At 45.3% G+C, this 22,608-nt stretch overlaps 1 protein-coding gene across 4 annotated transcripts; it reads left to right on the top strand.

The window, feature by feature from the left end:
- Positions 1-1,307: 1,307 nt before the first annotated feature.
- Positions 1,308-22,257, top strand: LOC103181367 (mannan-binding lectin serine protease 1). 4 transcript variants are annotated; one of them, XM_007897785.2, is made up of 6 exons: positions 1,308-1,328; positions 12,201-12,414; positions 13,697-13,874; positions 17,607-17,738; positions 19,170-19,228; positions 20,666-22,257. In XM_007897785.2, the coding sequence occupies exons 1-6, from the start codon at positions 1,324-1,326 to the stop codon at positions 20,720-20,722; spliced, it is 645 nt and encodes a 214-aa protein (XP_007895976.1). In that variant the 5' UTR covers positions 1,308-1,323; the 3' UTR covers positions 20,723-22,257. The 4 variants fall into 4 exon arrangements, with proteins under 4 accessions (XP_007895976.1, XP_007895978.1, XP_007895977.1 ...); XM_007897786.2 differs by lacking the exon at positions 1,308-1,328 and adding an exon at positions 4,309-4,329; XM_007897788.2 differs by lacking the exon at positions 1,308-1,328 and adding an exon at positions 6,153-6,219.
- The last annotated feature ends 351 nt before the right edge of the window (positions 22,258-22,608 follow it).

Consider the following 22,608-nt stretch of genomic DNA (forward strand, 5'->3'; position numbering starts at 1 on the left):
CTCTTGATTTCACTCCTAATGGCCTGGCTCCAATATTAAGAGCTGAGCTGTGGCCATATTAAGACTGTGCCCCTGATCTGGATTCCCCACCAGAGGAAATAGCTTCTCTGTAGCTAAGCTATCGAATCCCTTTGTCATTTTGAGCACCTCAATCGGATCATTCCTTAACCTTCCAAACTCAAGGGTTTAGGATCAGTGGGAATCCCTCAGACCACTTAATGCTGATTGACGGACGGCTCCGCAGGTCGGTGTAACAACACCTTATTCATAGCGACTAACGAGACGGTGACAAATAATACAGAAAAAGCCAGCAGCGTGAAGCTGCCAGGAGTGGCCACAGCTCAGGATTGGCCTTCATACAATCACAGACCCACCCCCTGTACAATTAGACCGTTCATCTCAACCATGGCTTTCTTCATGTCTTGTGTCTTGTGTCACTCTCCCATTTACTTTTGCGCCTATTCGAGCTCCCTCCCTCCCTCCCTCCCATTCACTATCCTGTTCTCATTGCTTCTGGTTAACTTCCCCACTATTTGCTCCCCTTTCACACCGTGTAACATTCTTCCTGGGGGCCGGGAGTCATCCCACTCAGCTCCTGTTAACCCTGTAAGCTACAGCCGTAACAGGTAGGGTGGTACTAGTTGGACAAGCAGCGGGAAGGCTGGCTGGACAACAATATCAATGAACAGCAATGTGGTTTTAGCTGGTTAGACTCCAGCAGTTACCCCAACACAAACTCTGGGGTTCCCAAGCCTTGACTCTTGCCAACCTGTGCCTAATACTCTCCGGAATTAGGTACGCAGGATGGGTCCCTCCATGGGGAGAGCACCTTCCATTCCAACAATCTATCTCTGGGATTTCCATGTGTAGGTGGGATGCATGGAATTCTCAGCTTAGTTTGGATGCTCTGAAACACGGTGCTGGGTTTCCGCGTGTGTCGGACCCCCAGCTGACCAAAAAAAAAATTCCTGCAATTTCCCTTTTAAAACGATCTGTAGAGCTTACTCCTACTGTGGTTTGTGGCACAGAATTCTGTATTTCAACCACCCTCTGTGCAAAAGCATTTTACTAAACCTCCCCTTTAATTCTTATCATATAAATGTGCCAGCCTCTCATTACTGACTCACCAACCAACCAGTGGAAATGATCTATTTCCAGGTGTCAGCCTGGCTCAGTTGGTAACTTCCTCACATCTGAGTCAGAAGGTCATGCGTTTAAAGCCACGCACTGGGATTCGGAGCTCACCCGGCCCAGGCTGACACTCCTATTGTACTTGGGGAGCGCTGCATTCTCAGGCGCCCGTCCTTCGGATGAAAAGTTAAGATGAGGTCAGTCTGTTTGTCAGAGTGGAGTCCTGTAGCTCAGTGGTTAGAGCACTCGACTCGCAAGTGAGAGACCTGGATTAGATTCCCAGACAGGATGAAACGTTGGGCAAGTTTCCTTACGCCTCTGTTTATCAGCAGTAAGTAGAAATCCAGTTGTTGAAGTTGATTGGTGGGGTAATAATTTCTTCAAAAAAAAATTTGGTCACTCATTCCATGACAGTGCGCAATTGGCTGCAGTGTTTCGCTCACAAAATATACAGTCAATTATTGTACAGTCTATTCTCTGAAGCGCTTTGAGACATCTTGAAGACACGCTAAGGCGCGGAGTCCTGTAGCTCAGTGGTTAGAGCACTCGCTTTGCAAGTGAGAGACCTGAGTTCAATTCCAGGCAGAGGGCGAAACCTTGGGCAAGTTTCCTTACTCCACACAGAGCCTAATAATAATCCCTCCAAAACCCAAAACAATAATAAATTGGTCATTTTCAATCTACGACTGTTTGTGGGACATTGCTGTGCGCAATTGGCTGCCGCGTTCGCCCACAAATATACAGTCAATTCACTTTACAGTGTGTTCTGTGAAGCGCTTTGGGACGTCCTCCCGACGTGAAAAGTGCTATATCAAATGCAAGGATTATTATTATTTTATATCATATGCAAGGATTATTAAAGATTTTTTACCTGCGAAACATACAGTGGCCTTCAAACAGGGTAACGTTTCTACTACAGAAGGTATAGGCGAGGGGGCGCTCAGTGGGAGAGAGAGGTCAAAGATGTATCTGATTTCAACCCAAAATATTACAAATGGCGTCTCCGACCTGGGCTCGGGCAAGAGAATAATTGTAATAATCATTGCGTTTGATATAGCGTCTTATCATGTTGTTGTGATGGGTGAATGTGGCAACCAATTGCGTGTCCTACAAACAGTCGTGGATTAATGACCAAATTATTATTTTTATTATTTATTTATTTTTGTGAAGTGTTGTAACCCCTGGAAAGGCGATCCCCAATCAACAACCGGGTTCCTACTTACTGCTACAACAACCACAACAACAACATTTCATTTATAGAGCGCCTTTCACGTCGGGAGGACGTCCCAAGGCGCTGGACAGTTGGGTTAGGACCCGACCAGAGGGGAAATGGTCAGGGTGAGGGAAGGGAGGGAGCGAGGAGGGGGGAAATGGTTAGGGTGAGGGGAAGGAAGGGAGGGAGCGAGGAGGGGGTAGTGAGTCGAGAGGGGAGCTGAAGGCACGGTTGAAGAAAAAGGTCTCGAGACCGACCTTGAAGGAGGAAAGGGAGGAGGCGGCGAAGGCACTGGGGGATGGAGTTCCAGAGCCTCGGGGCTGAGAGGCTGAAGGCCCGACCACCGATGGTAGGGCGGTTGGGGCGGGGGATGTGGAGCAGACCGGAGCCAGAGGAACGGAGAGTACGGGCTGGTAGGTAGGTGGATAGTAGGTCGGAGAGGTAGGAGGGAGCGAGGCCGTGAATGGCTTTGTAGATGAGGATCTTGAATTCGATCCTCTGGGGGATGGGGAGCCAGTGGAGGCGAGCGAGGGTGGGAGTGATGTGGTCCCGAAGCCTGGTGCGGGACAGTACATGAGGTGCAGAGTTCTGCTTGCTAGGTAAACAGAGGCGTGCGGAGTCAGGAAACTTGCACAATGTTTCGCCCTGCTAGGGAGTTGAACCCAGGTCCTCTTGCGTGGAGGTGAATGCTCTAACCACTGAGTCACAGGACTGGTTAATAAATAAAGGGGCTGAGAGGGAAGGCAATGGTGCTCACCCAAGCCTGTGGCTTCCACTCTTCACGCTGAGTTGGGTGGAAAGTAGCGTGAACATTCTTTGATGAGATGTATTTTTTTCCCCCAGTTTCATCCCTTGAGCTGTAAAATGTAGTAAGGGGCTGTGTGTGTGCTGCAGGAGAAATATCAAACGGAAGGTTCCAGATAACTAGAATTAATTCTTATGACGTCTAAAGAATCTGCATTCATACCACACATCGCTGGCTTCCTCCAAAACACGCTGTGTGGTCTGGAACGTGAGCCCTTCTCAAGTCAATCAGCACCTTCGCCCACTCCCATGTTCACTCTTCTTCTATTGGGGTCGATTTATCATATAATAATCCTCGCATTTGATCTAAAATGAATAAAATAATAATAATAATCTTTATTATCCAATTGACACAGTGCCTTGTCACTTCACCAAATGTCTAAAAGTGTTTCACGGTGTTAAGTACAGCGACTGTGTATTTTGTATAGCGCTTTATCACGACATTGAAACGTCTCAAAGCACTTCACAGAATGTAATGTGAAGTGGAGTGACTGTGCATTCTGTGGGCAAAATGACAGGAGTGAGTTAGCTATTCAACTGTGTGAAGCACTTTGAGATGTCCTCCAGATGTGGATTGTACAAATGTCAATCGGTGTTTTTTGATGTTAGAAGCTGATATTCTGGAAGGATGAGATCAAATTGTACCGAAGGGCACTTCTTCACATAAACTTTTCTGGTGATCTTGTAAAGAGAGCAATCAATGGTGTGGATATACTGTGCAAACGCTGTCATATTATGCGCTCGGGCAGACAGACAGACAGAGAGAGTGGTAACATCCACCCAAACAAAAACAACTTCTTTCCAGGAAGAATGAAAACACTCAATTGTCGAATGAAATGACCTGTTAAACTGTCTCTGGCAATTACTGCCCCTGACTTGCGATTGGGAGCCATCGGTCTCAAGGAGTTTGAATTTGTTAATAGTTTCTGTGACCTCTATCAGAGCTCGTCTGCCTCACATTTAATCCGCTTCATGTTATAAACGGTGATGTCCGATTCGATCTGTCTCCAGAGTCTGTAACATTTTGCTAAAACTCTAGACTTTTTATACAATACTTTCCTGCACTGTGACTTTACAACAACAACTCGTATTTACCCAACGCTCTTCACACAGGGCAGCGTCTCGGAGCGCTTAACAATGGAGGAGCCTGACCTCGTGCTGGGGGGAGGGAGGAGCTGAATGTAAGCACGGTCGAAGAGGAAGGTTTTCAGTCGTGATCTAAAAGAGAGGAAGAAGTGGGCAAGGCGGAGGAATTGATGGAGAGAGTTCCAAAGCTTTGGGGTGTAGTGGCTGAAAACACAGCCACTGCTGGTAAAGCAGAGGGGACAATGGACGTGCAGGATGCCAGAACCAGTCGAGTAGTAGGTGGTGGAATGGGGAGAAAGCAGGTCGGAGAGGTAGGGCGGTGCCAGGGCGTGAAGAGATCCGTAGACGAGTGTGAGGATCTTGAAATCGATCCGTTCAGTGATTGGGAGCCAGTGAAGCCTGGCAAGGACTAGTGGGATGGGGGTACGGAGTTTAGTGTGGTTGAGAAAAGGGGCTGAGAGGTTCTGAATCCGTGGTAGTTTGTGGATAGTGGAGCTGTGGAGCCCTGTGAGGAGGGTATCAGAGTAGTCAAAGTGTGAGGTGACGAAGGCGTGGATGAGGGTTTCAGTTGCATTGGGGGTGAGATACAATCGGAGACAGGCAATGTGACAGAGGTGCAGGAAAGTGGTCTTGGACAGGGACTGGATGTGGGGGAGGAAGGACAGCTTGATAGAGATTGTGGAGCCTCTTGTTTATAATAAATCATGATGATAATAATAATAAGGCTTGAATTTCATATATTGGCCTTTCAAGCCAGGAAGACATCTGGCTTCACCAGCTCCCCAACCCCCCGAGATCAAGTTCAAGATCCTTGTCCTCACCTTTAAAGCCCACCACTGCCTTGTACCTCTCTACTCTGTGACACCGCCAACCGCAGTTTAGGAATGAAACAGATAACGAAGATTTTAATGGGTCAGAAGTGCCCCCTGAACATATGCTCACTTGACCCGGGAGCTGTAATTACCATCGGAATCTCTTGCTCACGAGGACCTGTGCCAGTAAATGAGGCGATGGCGGAGAGAAGGGACTGACTGATACTCTGTTGCCCGGACGACCAATAATTAAATGCAGCGTCACATTCTTCCACTGTTTTAAGTGTAAAAGGTATCAAAGTGAAACTCGCGCAGTTTTGTACCTGATTCAACACTTGAATTGTCTGAATTATTAGATAGCCGTTGTCTGTTGCAGCTACACTTGCAACCGGTTTCAGTTAACCGGCCTCCCTCTCCTTCGTCTGGCATTTTTGTTTGTCCTTGAAAGGCTGATCTTCATGTTGGGAGGACTCTTTGTTGGATGTGTGATGAGCTTGTTTAGGTCACGATTGGAGATCTTTGAGAAAAAATATGCCCATGTCACTCCGTCATTCAAGACTTTTCCAATGAGGATCTCTATGTCAATTGGTTAGACAGACACACAGGCGGCTATTTTGTCATTATTAGTATCGATGTAGGGGTGTGTGACCTCTTCGCTACTTTGTTGCAGAACACCATTTTTGGGGCTTAATTAAAGCATTTTTGTAAATTTATTTTTTTAATATAGCTCATCAATGATAGGAGATCCCCAAAAGAAAATATGCCCTTGTTACTGCTATTTGCAAGACCTCTCCGATGAGGTAGAAATCATGTCTCTACGCCAATTGGTTGTTGCGTTCTTGGTAGACAGACACACAGACACTTTGTGTTTATTAGTATAGATAACAATAATAATCCTTGTATTTGATATAGCCCCTTATCATGTCTTTGGAACGTCTCAAAGCACTTCAGAATATACTCTAAAGTAGATTGACTGTATATTTTGTGGGTGAAAGATGGGAACAGAATTGTTGTAATTTTAAGAACTGTAAAAAAAACATTTCCAGATTAAGATGAACTGAGGAATTTTCCACAATTTCACCCCCATCTTAAATTTTAAGACAAGTTGGTCCCTCGGACTAAGACTGGCTGGAACTTCAGGGCTCTGATGTGTAGATGAACAACTCATATCTGGTAAGAAACAGCACAATATTTGTCTCAGTTATTATATTCATAATAATCTTTGAATTTGATATAGAGCCTTGATACATCCTCGAGACGTCTCCAAGCGCTTCACAAGAATCACTGTGAACCAGTGTGACTGTGTCCCATAAACTCACGCAAAGTGACTGACTCATTTTATCTGGGGGAATTGACCGACAAGACACAGACAGAGAGAAATCACTTTTCTTTTGCAATAGTGTCCAGTATCAGATCTGGTAACCACCTGAATAGACAGACATCAACTCCAATACAGCACTGCACCCAACACTATTCTGTAGCATCAGCCTAGTCTGTGAGCTCAAAGTCCCTCACCCTGACCATTTCACCCCAATGCTCGGGTCCTGACCCAACTGTACAGCGCCTTGGGACGTCCTCCCGACGTGAAAGGCGCTCTATAAATGGAATCTTGTTGTTCTGGTTGACCTGGGGATGGGGGTTGAACCCACAATCTTCTGACTCACGTAATTCCGGAAACTATTATGTGCAGGTTGGCAAGAGCCAAGGCTTGGAGGCCCCAGAATGTGCTGGAGTGTCCTGGAGTCTAACCAGCTAAAACCACATATTATGCCATTGAGAACTCTGTCTGGCAAGTTTACCCGCTGTTTGTCCAGCTAGGACCACCCTCTACCTGTTGGGGCTTTGGCTTACAGGGTTAACAGGAGCTGCGTGGGAGGGATGAATGAATGAATGAATTCATCCTCATTATGGGGCAGTCAGGAGAGGAGGGTCCCGAGAGAGGCTCGATCATTGGAGGCGATGAGTGGTGGTGACAGACGCCTCCCCCCAGGTGCAACACAGCATCTGGAGCAGTTAGTGAGAGCTAACCAGTGTCAACAGCTAAATTGAAACCACAATGAGTTTTGGACGCCAAGTCTCAAGACATAACTGGAAGGACTCAGAACTGATTCCTCACTGTTAATTTTACTTCATTACCTCAGACACCTCCAACACAAGCCACATCAGGGAGTCCTGTCAAAACACTCTATACGTGTCTGGTCCACATCTTTTTCTCTCCTTGTAGTTCTTTTATTCCCTCCCCCCACCTCCTCTCTCCGCTAAGATAAAATATTGGGGTTTAATTTGTGATATTTCCTAATAGATTTCTCAATAGAAATGTGAATATAATTTATCTGAGCGATATGTCTATTCATAATAATCCTTGCATTTGATATAGCGCCTTATCATGTCGAAAGCATGTTTCAAAGTGCTTCACAGGATTTACTGTCAAGTGGAGTGACTGTGCATTTGTAGGTAAAAACAGGAGCACAACTGCACACTCCCATGAAATGAGTATTCAAATTTATTTCGGGAATTATTGGCCAGAACACCAGGAGAGAGAGAAACTCTCTTCTCTTTTGGAATAGTGTCAAAAGATCTTTAAGATCCACCTGAACAGACAGACAGGAGCTTAGTTTAACTACTCATGTGAAGGACTGCGCCTTTGATAATACAGCATTCCCCGTGCACGGAACTTGCTGTGTCTGCCCAGACAATGAGCTCAAGTCCTGCAAATCATTCAGTGAAGACTTTTACAGTTGTATTGTCCCTCCAGCAAAAAAATAATTTCACTAATCTCGTATTGACCTTCCTTGCTACTGTAACCGTATTAACTACTCCATTTCCTTCTGTTTAACTGAGGATACGATTACATTTCGAGCCAACCCAATTGGCTTCTTCCAAGATAAATGTCCTCGACAATGTTTGATAATATTTCTCTTTGTTGCCTGGAGTTCAGTGATTAGTGCTGCCATTTGTTACAGCCTACCATGGAGAACTTCAAACACTAAATTAGCGCAAAGCTCCCACTGCACTGATAACCATCACTGGAACTCATCAAAGAGCAGCTGTGACTCAAGGAGACATCAACTTCACTACAAAGAAAAAGTTTTCGGCTGTGATTTTGGGGAGTGTGGGTGGGGTGGGGGGAGGGGGGCGGTAGCGCGTGGTGGGATTTGCTATGGAGAAGACGAAAGTTTCTAATCACCTCCCTGAACTAAAAGTTGCAGAAGGTTGTGGGGTACAAGCCCGAATCTAGACTCCGGCACTTCAGATCTCTTGAGGTTTTTGCACAGAAATTGCTCTTTTCTATAATCTGTTATCAAAACCGTGGCAGTGTGAGCAGCAGCCAGTACGTACAGTAGTCCACCCCCCCACCATCCCCCCAACCCCCTCCCACCCCTCCTTCTCCCAGCTCCATCCATTCCGGGGAGGGGGCTAAGTGGCAATTTTTTGCCTGAAGAAGCTTTTAAAAGATTGGTGTCAAGACTGCTGTGCTTTCCTTTTATCCTTCCTGCTCCGCATTGTATGCTTTGATTACTGGGGGAGCGTAGCTGTGACTACCAGCCTCGGGCCGTGTCAATTCCTGCTCCTGTCAGGCAGTGCACCCGGCGAGGGTGACCGTATTTTGTAAATAAGCTTCAGTAACCCGGGGACGTGTGTCGAAGAAACGGAACTCACGACGATTCCTGATAAAAATAATAAAAATAATAATAATGGTTGCATTCGATATATAGTGCCTTATCAAGTAGTTGGAACTACTTGATAAGGCACTATAATCTCAAAGCTCTTCACAGAACATACTGTAAAATCGATTGACTGAATATTTTATGGGTGAAAGTTTCCAGCCTCAAAATCTCCTCTCTGCGCCCCCTCTCCCCCCCATTTCCATCCTCCCAGACCAGCTGTCTTGCAGTCTTTCTTATTGCTAATTTAAGTGCTAAATCAAAGGGCTGTCGCTCACACCCACAGGGATCTGGCCGCCGAATCCCATTAGTACGTTTTTTTTCTAAACCAAATTGGACGCCACGGAGAGAGAAGAGAAGCACTCTAGAGTGGCAGGTCGATCGCTGCAGAGCGCTTCCCCTCTGTGTAAATTTTCTAATGTCTCCTGGCATGTAATTATTGCCTCTACAGGACCCCCGCTGGCTCACACAGCACCTGCCACCAAATGCCTCCAACTCACTCCATTCAAAGCAATCCGCACTGGCACCTAGTGGCACACTTTGGTCATGGCTCATAAATGCACAGAATAATAAATACAGCACAATACAATGCCCGTACACTATATAGTATAGTACAGCATCCGTAACACTGAAACATCTCAAAGGGGCTTCACAGTGAACTGTTGTCAAATGGAGTGACTCTTTTTCTAGGCAACTGTAGAAATCTTTTGTGCAAAGTAAAGGCCCACAAGTTTGTTCACAAATTACATAGTCAATTCACTGTAACATATTCTGTGAAGCGTTTTAAGATGTCTCAATGATGTGATAAGGCACTATATCAAATACAAAGATTATTATTATTACTACAATCAGCCGTAAAACAAAATGGCTACAACTGTATAAATCCTTACATTTGGTACCGTTCCATTCACATCGTAACAACATCTCAAAGTACTTCACAGGATTTACTGGATTTAAGTGGAGCGACTAGGTATTTTGTAGGCGAACACAGCAGTCAATTTGAGCACAGGAGCGTACCACAATCACCATGAAATAAATCAAAATAAATAGTTGGCCAGGACATTGGGAGAGAATAAACAAAAGGCAGAAATCTGAAATAAAAACAGAAGTCGTTGTGAACACTCAGAAGGTCAGGCAGCATCTATGGAGAGAGGATACTGAGAGAAGCTCCCTTGTCTTTTTGAGTAGTGCCATGGTATCTTTAATGTCCTCTTGAACAGGCACAGATGGGAGCTTGGATTAACGTTTCATCTGCAGGTCTCGGCTAGCTCTGGCTTCCTGCTTCTCCCTCGGCCCTTCCGCTCCACATGGGTGGCCGTGCTTCCAGCCACCATGCCCCAAAGTTTTGTAACTCTCTCCTTCAATCCCTCCTTACTCCCTTTCTTTCCATCTTTCAGATCATGACTTTCCTCTTCGACCGTGCTCACGGTCACCTCCTCCCTCTCTCCGACTTGGTGTCAGGCTCCGCCACTGTTAAGCCCTCCCCGACTCTGGCCCACGTTATGTAAACGCAAGTTGTTGTTGCATTGTGGATAAACATCACAGCCAGTTTGTGCACACAAAAAAAACGAAGAGAGAGGTGGGAAGAATTGAAGAACAAGAGTAATAGGATGTGCAGCATATAACCAAAACACACAGAAACAGTAACAGCTTTCAGAAGGGAATTGGGCAAATATTTGGAAAAAGACTACAGAAGGGTGTGAGGGGGAAACTGGGACCAGACAGAGAGCTCTTACATAGAGCCGCACAGCCATTGTGAGCTGAAAGGTCTCTTTCTATGTGTAACATTCAGATTCTGTTAGTCCTTGCATTTGATATAGCGCTTTTCACGTCGGGAGGACGTCCCAAAGCGCTTCACAGAACACACTGTAAAGTGAATTGACTGTATATTTGTGGGCGAACGCGGCAGCCAATTGCGCACAGCAATGTCCCACAAACAGTCGTAGATTGAAAATGACCAATGTATTATTGTTTTTTGGAGGGATTACTATGTGGCTCTGTGTGGAGTAAGGAAACTTGCCCAAGGTTTCGCCCTAACTGGAATTTAACTCAGGTCTCTCACTTGCAAAGCAAGTGCTCTAACCACTGAACTACAGGACTCCACTATTATTATTATTATTATTATTATTTTTATTATTCTGTTAGTCTGTGAACAACAAAAAAATCACACTTATACAGCACCTTTCACGTCAGAAGGACGTCCCAGGGTGCTGTATAATGAAACGTTTGCACCCGAGCTGGGGGTTGGAATCAAGAGGGGTGGAAGGGTGGCCAAAAACATGATCAAAGTCCAAAGTCTTGAGAAGGGCCTTGAAGGAGTGGGTGAGGCGGATGGATTCATGGAGAGGGTGGGGGCAGAAAAGCCGATGGCTCGACCACCAATGGTCAATGAAAAGGCGCTGTGCCTTTTAACGAGGGATATGGTGGTTAGTGCAGTGAGGAGAGGTTAGAGTTCGGTAACCTCAGGTGTAAGAGGGAAAGGCTAATCTGATGGTAAACAATTCTCTCAGTGCCGTTAGCTATCCAGTTAGTTAGATCGATACACAGTGCCCCAGAGAGTACCCCTGAGGACAGCTTTTGCAGCAGCTCCTTACGATGCGGTAAAACAGACAGGATCTAACCCTGAGTGAACAGGCTGCGTGATCGGAGCCATTCACTGGTCGAGGGGATCAGAGCAGAAAGGATTTAATAATCCTTGCGGTAGCCACATCGCCCATAAATGCAAGAAACATCTAAATGCCTTCACAAGGAACTACTGTCAAGTGTAGTGACTGTGTATTTATAGGGGGGAGGGGGTTGCAAGATTAAAAGCTAACGTTCCTGGGGTCTCAATAACTTTACCCAGTTTGTACAAGACAATCCTCAGGTTGCACTGACCGAGCTGATATTAGGTTGTGGCTGCAATTGGCCTCAGTCTCCTTGGGTTAGAGACAGAGTAACTCGACTGAGTTTTCTATTTCTGATTGCTGATGTGTGTGTGTGCGTGTGTGAGTGTGTGTGTGCATGGGTGTATATGTGAGTGTGTGTATGGGTGTATGTATGAGTGTGTGTGTATGGGTGTATGTGTGAGTGTGTGTGTGTATATGAGTGTGTGTGTATATGAGTGTGTGTGTGTGTAGGGTGTGGGTGTATGGGTGTGTGAATGGATGTGTGTGTAGGTGTGTGTGTGTGTATGTGTATGGGTGTATGTGTGGTGAGGTTCCATTTAAGGGAGTTTCTCTCTCCCGGTGTCCTGGACAACAATCCCCCAAATAAAAGTACTCATTTGTTTTGTGGCTGTTTGTGGGACGCTGCTGTGTGCAAATGGCTGCTACGTTTCGCCCACAAAATATACAGTCAATTCACTTTGAGACTTCTCAATGAGGTGATAAAGCGCTGTATCAAATGGAAGTATTATTATTTTATATTAAAGCAACTGAGAGTTTATGATTAAAGTAGCATCCATTTACTGAACTAAGATGTACATTCACAGCACATCTCTCCCGACAGGCTATGGACCCTCCTCCCTCTGCTTCCGGCATTCACTAGCTTTGAGTTGAACAACATGTTCGGAATTATCCAGTCTCCTGGATTCCCCAATCCATATGGAAACAACCTCAAGCAGAACTGGAATATCTCCGTTCCGGGTGGATTTGTGATAAAACTCTACTTCTCATACTTCAGCCTGGAACTCTCGTACCTGTGTGAGCATGACTATATCAAGGTATGTCACTGGTCCAGAACAGCATTAACGACTAGATAAAATGACCACAGCAACAAATTACATTTGTAGCGCCTTTCATGTCAGGAAGGATCTCAAGAGGTCCTAGGAAGAATGCCTATTAAAGGTCTATTTGTCCTCATCCTTCCAGAATACCATTACAGTGTCAAGCTGATCTTAAATCAGTCCATTGTCTGCACAAGATTGGTTCAGATGAAGAAGGCCCTTCAGCCCAGCTGGTCTCATCCCCCCATAACACCCACCCTAACATCCCTCTTGTCACAGCATCAAACTGTTTTTAAATGAGTCCCAGTGTCTTGGCCTCAACCTGGCAAACTGTTCCAGGCATTAATTATTCTCTGAATAAATAAAAACTTTCTGGTGTCTGATGTAAAGCTGCCCTTTGAACTCTAAACCTATGCTCTCTTGTTCTATTATGTTGACTCAATATTGTAAAAGTATTATTCCAGATCTACTTTTATAATTCCATTTAGAATGTTATATACCTCTATCAGGTCGTCTCTGAGAGGATTCCTTTAATATATTTCCTTTATTGAGCCCTACCTTGCCTAACCATTGCTCAGTTAAGAGAAACAACTTATGATTATGCATGCTTTTACCTAGAAACTTAACACCCATCGCACAAATGTTCATTTCAATGTGACTTTACCCATATATGTAATGCTTCCAGCAATGGGGGCCATCCTTGCAGCTCTCCTCTACATGGCCCAGGAAAGTTCTATATAGAAGACGATTAATAGCTGGAATGTGGGTGCCAGGAAGGGTGGTTGAGACCAGGAAACTGTGACTCATTTATGAAACAGCTGAATACGGTCATGAGAGGACATTCAGCAAAAATGAGATCTAATGGCCCAAAGTTTATCTGAACCTCTCTGGTGATATTTCTCAGATCTTCGCCCTCTACTGGAGCCATGTCAGATTTTTCAGAGCCTGAATACTTCCTCATAGACTCTCTGGGCACCTCCCTAAACTATCCAACTATTCAGTACCTCAGGACATTCAGTAGCAAAAAAAAAGTACTGCCCATAAAAACATCCACAAAATACCTACTTGAAAAGAATGTAAGTTGGATACTTACTCGAAAAAACAATTTGCAAGGTTTTCAGGAAAGAGACGGGGAGTGGGACTAATTGGAAACTGTTACAAAGAGCTGGCAAAGGCAGGTTGGGGCCGTATGGCCTCCTTCTGTGCTGTAGGATTCTATGATTCTAAAAGATCGATCCACTGAAGAAAAGTCAGAAACGTCAGCCTTTATGCTTTTCAGATTGTGTCGGACGGAGTGGAGCTGGCCAGGCTGTGTGGTCAGAACAGCACGGACACGGAAGACGCACCAAGTGACAAACGATTCTATTCCACCAGCAACAACATGACAGTAACATTCCACACAGACTATTCAAACGAGAACAGCTACCCAGGGTTTGTAGCACATTACGCTGCAGAAGGTAAAGAGATTTCTCCTCTTTCCTGCAGCTGCTAATTCCTCAATAACCTTTATTTGGTACAGTGCGTTTCACATCAGGACGACATCTCTAAGCACTTCACAGGATTTACTATGAAGTGCAGTGTCTGTGTGTTCTGTAGGCGAGCGCTTTGCTGGGGGTGCAATTGTTTTTTGTGGGGGTTCGCAACAGCCTTGTGATTCAGGTACTTTCAAAAGATAAAGTTAAGTCTGTTTAGGAATTTGTTCAATGCCAGATATTAGATGCTCCAAAACACCTTACACAGCTGAAACACTAGACCACGCATTCATCACCTCCCACCTGGACAATTCAAATGCCCTCCTCGCTGGTCTCCCCAGCTCCACCATCCACAAAATCCAAAACTGATCCAAAACTCCACCTCCTACATACTCACCCACATTACAACCTGCACTTTGCATTTACACAGCGATGGATGGCGTCCTGCAGCACTTAACAGTGGCGGAGGAGCGCGATGCCGAGCCAGGGGGAGGGGGAAGATGACTGTAGGCATGGTCGAAGAGGATAGTCTTCAAATGCAACCTGAAAATGGAGAGGGGGCAATGTGAAGTGATTGAGGGAGAATGTTCCACAGCTTTGGGGTGTAGTGGCTGAAAGCACGGCCGCCGATGGTCTGGCAGAGCGTCTGGGGGAACGAGGAGGACCGGAGCCAGTTGAGCGCAGGCAGCGGGTGGTGGTGTGGGGAGAGAGAGCAGGTTAGAGAGATGGGGGAGTGTCAGGAGGTGAAACGATTTAAATACAAGTTTGAGGATCTTGAAATCGATCCGCTCTGTGACAGGGAGTCAATGGAGTTTGACAAGGACTGGGGTAATGGAGGTACGGAGTTTAGTGCGGGTGAGAATGTGGGCGGCTGAGTTTTGAATTAGTTGAATTTTGTGAATAGTGGAATAGGGGAGACCAGCGAGGGGAGTGTTTGAGTAGTTGAGGTGGGAGGTGACGAAGGCACAGACGAGGGTTTGGTGAGTCTTAGAAGAGATCAGGGAGGGTGAGGAGAAATGAACCGCAGGAATTAAAGAGTACGGGTTCTATCTTATCACCATTCAGCTGCAGGAAGCTTGCGCTCATCCAGGCCTTGATGTCTGTCAGACAAGCTGACAGAACATCAGCGGACTGGGAGTCGGAGCTGGTGGAAGGAAAGTAGATTTGTGTGTCATCTGCATACATGTGGAAATTTATCCTGTGTCTGCGGAAGACATCGCGAGAGGGAGCATATAACAGAAAAAGGAGGCCAAGGGTACTCCACAGGTGACTGGGTGAGAGTAAAAACCATTGGCCGAGATGAAGTTTTAGCAGTTTGTTAAGTAGGACTCGAACCATGCAAGTGCGGTTCCAGGTGGATGAGGGAGGAGAGATGGTGGAGGAGGATGGTGTGGTCAACTGTGTTGAATGCAACAGAGAGATCCAGGAGGATGAGGAGGCAGAGAGAGCCCTGGTCACAGAGGGAGAGGATGTCATTTGTTACTTTGAAGAGCGCTGTCTCAGTGTGTGGGCTGGGTGGAAACTCCGTACCCCCATCACACCAGTTCTAGCCAGGCTATATTGATTCCCTGTCGCCGAACGGATCGATTTCAAGTTCCTCGCACTCGTTTTCAAATCCTGTTACCTGCCTAACACTGCGACCTGCTTACTCCCAAACCCACTTTCCGCTGCCTCCGCTTGACTGGTTCTGGTCTTCTGCACCATGACCTGGTGGCCTCTATTCCACCATCGGTGCTGTACCTTCAATCACTATGCCCCAAAACTCTGGAACTCGCCCTTTATCCCATCGCCTTGCCCCTTCCTTCCCTTCAGATAACTGAAGACCTTGACTGTGCATGTGGGTAACTGCTCCCCCCCGGCGTCCTGCTCCCCACTGTCAAGTTCTCTGGAACGCTATAAATGCAAGTTGTTGATGTTATAGAGCACCCAACTCCTCTGCCCGCACCCTTCACTCAGCTGGCAAAGGCCTGCTAAATGTTCCCCGACATCTCTGCACCATCATCTGTGACTGTGCCTTCTGCTATTGCACCCTACACTCTGGAACTCCCTTCCTCAATCCCTCTGCCTCATTTGCTCTTCATCTATCTTCAAATGTATGTCAGTCTCGCTCAGTGGTAGCACTCCCACATCTCAGTCAGGTTATGGGTTCAAGCCCCCCATTGGGTCTAAGCTGATGTTCCAATGCAATGCTGGGTGGGTGACACATAGGTGCCATCCTTCAGATAAGACATTAAACTGAGGTCCTGTCTGCCTGTTCAGGTAAATATTAAAAATCCCATGGCACTATTTGAGAACAGAACTACTTGAGGTAAGAAGGGAGTTTCTCTGACTCAGTATCCTGGCCAAAACCAAAAAAAAGGTCATTTGTTTCCTGACTATCCATGGGACATTGCTGTGTGTAATTGTGCTGCCGCATGAGTCTACAAATATGTACTCCATTTCAGCGTAATCCTGTGAAGCGCTTTGGGATGTTCCTCTGACAGAAGGCACCATACCAAAGGCTAGGATTATTATTATATTAAAACTCACCTTAAGACCTATCTCTAACTTCAAGATGTAACTAGATAAATATTTGTTGAGTCAAGATATTAAGGGATATGGAGCAAGGGCAGGTAGCTGGACTTGAGGTATATATCAGTCATAATCTTATAAAATGGCAGAACAGGCTCGAGGGGCTGAATAACCTACTCCTATGTCTATATATCTATGCGCTGATAGTCACCTCCACCCATTTGCTAAGTGGTCATTCCTGCCACTGTGCAGCGCTTTGAGATGCTATCCTGAGTGAAGGGCATTATATAAATGCAAATTCTTATTGAGTAAACCTAGACCCAGTTGGAATTTGTCCCGATATATCTTGTGGTATCCACCGCTTCCCAGTAAAGCATTCCAAGACATTACCCATACGATAAGTTCTACATCCCCCCAAGCTGTTGTTGTTATGAAACATTCTTAAGACATAGTTTACACAACAGGGAGTTTGTATAAATGCAAGTACCACAGAACTATGTGATTTATGTGACCGTCCAGTGGTGTTAATTCCTCACAATTACCACTGTTCTGAATTTGGTTAGAATGCAGCAATCCAGCTCCATGATGTACTCCTGACCAGTTTTAAACATTTCAAGCATTTGAAGAATATTAAGTCCAACTTAATATTAAGTCTTTTAGTTTTAGGAAACTTTTTCCTTAGGCTGTTCTTAAGAGGCAACTGTTTTGATACTATACTTGGAACAGTGACATAGAAACCTGTTTTAATTTCTTCCTCTAAGATCTTATCAATAAACTTGGTTCCTTCCACAAAAGCTGCTCCATGTTCCTGAGCTGACCTTCAATCTCAGTGGTACTGCTTGCCTCATACCGTATATGACCTGCAGACTCAGGCATTGCTCTGGCTGTCTTCTCTATACAATGAGCAAATACTTTACACAGTATATAATCCCTCTTGACTATAGTATGCCTTCAAGTTAGTTTTAAAGGACAAATGGTTCCCTTTACTAACAGGATGGGTTGTTGTGGCCAGGACGCTGCACACTTCAATAGCTTGAATTTGGAATGGGAAGAAGGTGGATATTCCGGAAGAATGACATTAATTTCGACAAATGGCTTTCTTCATCCCTAACTTTTTTGAGCTGACTCATCAAACTAATGGTTGTGTGTCAATTGTTTTACTTCATAAATAACAGACCAAACTGATTACACTTTAACCTGCTGCAGATGTGGATGAGTGTAACCTGCCCGATCACGAACAACCTTCGTGTGACCATTACTGTCACAACTATCTGGGTGGCTATCACTGCTCTTGTAAACTGGGATACTTCCTGGATTCAGATGGAAGAAATTGCAGAGGTAAGAAGTAAAACTTAAAATACTTACCGTATAAAAGTAAAAGGGGCACAGATCATTCAAGCTCCCAAGTAACGAGGCTAACCCCCAATGTTGAATTTGTGTATGGTGGAGCTGGGGAGACCAGCGAGGAGGGAATAGTCCAGCTGGGAAGTGATGAAGGCATGGACGAGAGTTTCCGCTTCTTTTGTTGTGAGGTATGGACGGAAGTGGGCAACGTCGTGGGAGTGAAAAAAAGTGTTCCTGGTCAGGGAAGGGATGTGGGGTAGAAAGGAAAACTGGAGATCGAACCTTGCGTACGGGTTCGGTGAGTCTGAGGGAGAGCCCGGGGAAGTTGAGGGGATCTGCAGTAGAGAAGACGCTGACGAGAGCCAATGAGTATGGCTTCCATATTACCGACATTCAGCTGCAGGAAATTTGCACTCATGCTCAACAAACAAGCTGACAGGATATCAGCGACCGAGTCGCAGCTGGAGCAGTAGATTTGGATAACTCCGCATACATGTGGAACTTGACCCCATGTCTGCAGATGACATTGCCGAGAGTGAGCGTAGTTAAGAAGGGGGCCAAGGATGGAGCCTTGGGATACCCTGCAGGTAACTCAAACCATACTGGTGCGTCCTACCAAAATAGATGAGTAGAGGCGGTGGAAGTTAACATGATCAACTGTTTCATACACAGTGGAGAGGTCCAGGAGGACAAGGCGGCAAAGAGAGCCTTGGTCACAGATAGAGAACATCATTTATTAATTTGATGAGCTATGTGCTGAAGGCAGGGTGAAAACTGAACTTGGAGGGATCGAGTAGTGAGAGGTGTGAGCGAAGTTGATTTGCAACATGTTCCAAACCTTTGGCCAGCAAGGACAGGTTTGAGATGGGTCTGAAGTTTGTGAGGTTGGAGGGAAGGTTTTTTAAGGAGTGATGACCATGGGTTTTAAGGGGGATTAGGACAGAGCCTGAGGAGAGGGACTCGTTTACTGTGTCTGCCAGCAGTGGGCAGAGGAAGGGGATTTGAGTGACCAGAAACTGGATGGGGAGGGGGTCAAAGTGGTGGGCTTCATCTGGGTGATGGTGGGGGCAGGGAGGAAGAGATGGGGGCAAAGGGTGTGGACCGTGGTTGAAGGAGGTACGGGGGGTGGGGGGGGGGGGGGAAGGCGAAGAGAGAGAGAGGTAGCCAGGCAGATGTTGTCCATCTTGGGAGATAAAGATGTCCAGGACCTCTTAACACTTGACTCCAGGTCAGTCTCCACCATCGTCATCAATGTTACCCCACATAAAGGGCGCTCTATAAATCCAAGTTGTTCCTGTTACGAGGGATGGACTCAGGAAAGATTAGCTAGAGCTGTGAAGACTGAATCTCTCCAACAAGGAGACTTTATAGTTGTACAAAATATTAATTGCAATTAAGTAAACATTAATACTTTGTTTCACCAAGAAAGCAGGATAAGACTGAAGGGTGAAAACTGGACCGGAGGGGTTCATGTAGGGAGAGATGTGAGTGAAGTTAATTTGCAACGTCGTCCGCTTGGGTTGGGGTTGTGAACAATTTGGACACACCAGGAGATATTTGTAACTATCCTTATAATTGATATAGCACATTTCACAACCTGCATTTGTATAGTGCATGAAGCAGGCTGGAGCCCGCTGAGCGAACATGATAGTAGGGGGGAGCAAGATCACGGAGGGCTTTGAAGGTGAAGACCAGGATTTTCAACTATCCTCTATGTGATGTGACGCCGGTGGAGTCAGGCGAGAATGGGGGTGTTAGGGTCAGAGCCTGGTGCAGGCAAGCTCACGGGCTGCGAAGTCCTGGATGATCTGCAACCTATGGAGGGAGGAGATGGGGAGGGCAACAAGGAGCTTGCCTAGTCAAGCCTCGGTGTAATGAAAGTGTGTACGAGGGTTTCGGCAGCCTGCGATGTTGCAGAGTCACATTGCTGTTTAACATCTCGTCCAAATTACACTTCTCTGAAGGTACAAAGTCCTTGAGGATGTACTAAAGCCTCTAGAACTACTGAGTCGGATGTTGCCTAATCACACTTCACATGTTTTGTTGCATTTTATTCATCTCAACCACATAGGAAGGATGAAAACACTGGATGTATTTAAGAAATAACTTGTAATGGCAACTCAAAAGCCTTAGGACAAATGTTGTGTAAGGATGAAGTCAAATGGGCCTGGTCAGCCTGGCTCATTCGGTGGCTCCCTTGTCTTGTGGAGCAGATATTTGGAGTTTCGGGTCCCATTTGAGCTCAGTCTAGTGCACCAAAGGAGTTCTGCACCTTCAGAAAATCCTTTGGACGAAATGTTAAACAAAGGACCCTTTTGCATCTCATCAGGTGGACATTAAAAATCCTCTTCGACACAATTTGATACGAGCAGTGTCCTGGTCAATGAGGCCCTAGTTTTACTTCAGCCAATTGTGGCTCACTACAACATTCAGTTACAGATACATCTGCCAGCAGTTCCCTGAAAATTCAAGTTACTTTGTTGTAGATACTAAATGAAGGTGTGAGGACTATGTATTATTCACCTCTACCTTTGCGATCAAGGTTTTACCAGAATCTCTAGGAACCACCGAGTCAGACGTTGCCCAATCACACTTCACATTTCTTTGTTGCATTTTATTCAGAACTGTAATCACTTCAAAAGATCTCACAGCACATGTGATTGCTATTGGACAGGCAAATGCAACCTCTGCAAACAATGAAATAATGAATTATTACCCTTTCTCTTGGGGAATTTGGAGAATCACAGCAATGCCTCGTTCCAACTAGCACTGCAGGGATATTTACTCCCACCTCAACAAGCTTCATGAAACTGACTGCGCCACAACTTCACAATGATTTGCTGTGTTGTGAAATATTGTTGATTTGCTTATATGGTGCCCCTCCCCCACTAACTGCACTAACCAATCTTTTCCGTTCTTAGTGCGCAAGTCATCCTCAAGCCATACCTCTACCACAGCAAACCGACAGCTGCTGTTAAATCAAACAGACTGAAGTTCAGTGAGTGGAATTTTGTGCAGAGTTCAGATCAAGTAATCCCTGAATTTGATATAGGGTCTAAAATGTTGAAACAGCTCAAAACAAGGCAGCCAGTGTACACAGTGAGGTCCCACTGAACAGCCAGGAGTGAACAAACCTATTCAAGGCTCTGGGCCTTTTCGCTCAGTGTCCATTTAATTATTTGCAGGAAACCAATTTTAATAATAATTTGGGGAAAAAGGTTGCATTCCTCAAGAAGACTGTTGCTGGTACCAGACTCAGAAACCAGAAGGATTCAATGTTTACAAATTCTTTTACAAAACTTTTTATTACCAATGCAATTCTGATGCGTGCAGGACATTTTATACTGGACATAAATGTGGCAGTGCACTTTGATTTCTCAGCGATAGCCTCACTGATCTCAGACCAGAGCCCAGACAGAGTTCTGGACTCACAACACCAACATTTTATATGTGAAGTAAAGTATGAATACAGGAAATAGAATGGTTGTCCTTCAGTCAGGATGGAAAGATTATAAATACTAACGGTAACACTAGCTCCACACAGGTTGGGGAAATGGTATTCAATCTCATTATGAGCTTAAACAAGTTAACCCCTTGTGTTCTGGACAACATTATATGTGACTTTGTGACAAGAGGAATCCCATCATAATCACAGAACACAAATATCCCTATAGCCTTAACGTAAGACATCTGCCGTAACATCTCATCTGATGGGAAGCATATCTAGCCTCTAAAGAATTTTATTGTATGAACTGAAGAGCCACAAGGAATAATAAATGTGTCGAAATTTAGCACATGTACAATATTCCCAATGATTCCTATTGTGCATAACAGATCAGCAGTTCAGGCCTCCACTGGTTTATTACCGCACTCAGTGGGATATGGGTGGATGTACAGACGGCCCATGACAGCCCAGTTTAAATCATCATATACGATAATATTTGTCAATAATCAATGGAAACTACAGACTCTGATCATTACAACACTTGCATGCATATTTCAGACTCCCATATTGCCCCTACTCAAGAGGATCCATCGATATTTCAAAACCACCCTTGGACTCTAGACAAGATGCAGTGTTTTGTCTGCCCCATCATGCCACCCCAAGCCCCAATTCACGATGTTCAAGCCTTGAAGTTCATAAAAATGCTCCAATTTCCTAGAGTCAAGACACAAGGAAATCGACAAAAGCCTCATGGGTTTGAAAATAGTGGTTGTATTAGATTGTTCAACTTACATGTGCAAATCCCAATGATGGGTGCAGACAGGAGAGAATAAGAGATGCACCCTGAAACTGCCACCACAGCACCTCCAGCCTTCCAGAGGGAACACCGACAGACAGGAGCCTGGCACTTCCAGCTGCAATACGTTGGGACTCTTAACCCGGAGTCAATCAATATTTCAACTCACCTGCCCTCAGTGCAAGTTTCCTGAAACCTGGTCACTGGATGCTGGACTGGTCACTGGATGCAGCAATGCATAGGAGAGGGGCGTGCAATCTCTGAGGGGCAGGCCATCCTGCCCCAGAGAAGCCCAGCTGCCACCATGTCTTTACCATCTGTTACATTTAACATTTGACGACCAACTCTTACTATTTCCTCCGTGTGATGATGCATTCTATGAAACCTGTAAATGAAACAGTTAATAACATGAAATGTTTAAAATTTAGGGCGTCCCTAGTTAATTGGGAATATTGTTTAGGAACAGATTAATTCTATTATGGATTATATTTAAGAATTCTAAGTACAGTCGCAACATTAGTGCAAACATTAAAAGCAACTCCAAATTAACTTTTCCTCTTCAAAAGTACATTCTTGGCAAAAATTTGAGAATTCAACATTACAGTATAGACCCATTAAGTTAT

The sequence above is a fragment of the Callorhinchus milii genome, unplaced genomic scaffold, assembly GCF_018977255.1.
Source record: "Callorhinchus milii isolate IMCB2004 unplaced genomic scaffold, IMCB_Cmil_1.0 Scaffold24, whole genome shotgun sequence".
Lineage (NCBI taxonomy): Eukaryota > Metazoa > Chordata > Chondrichthyes > Chimaeriformes > Callorhinchidae > Callorhinchus > Callorhinchus milii.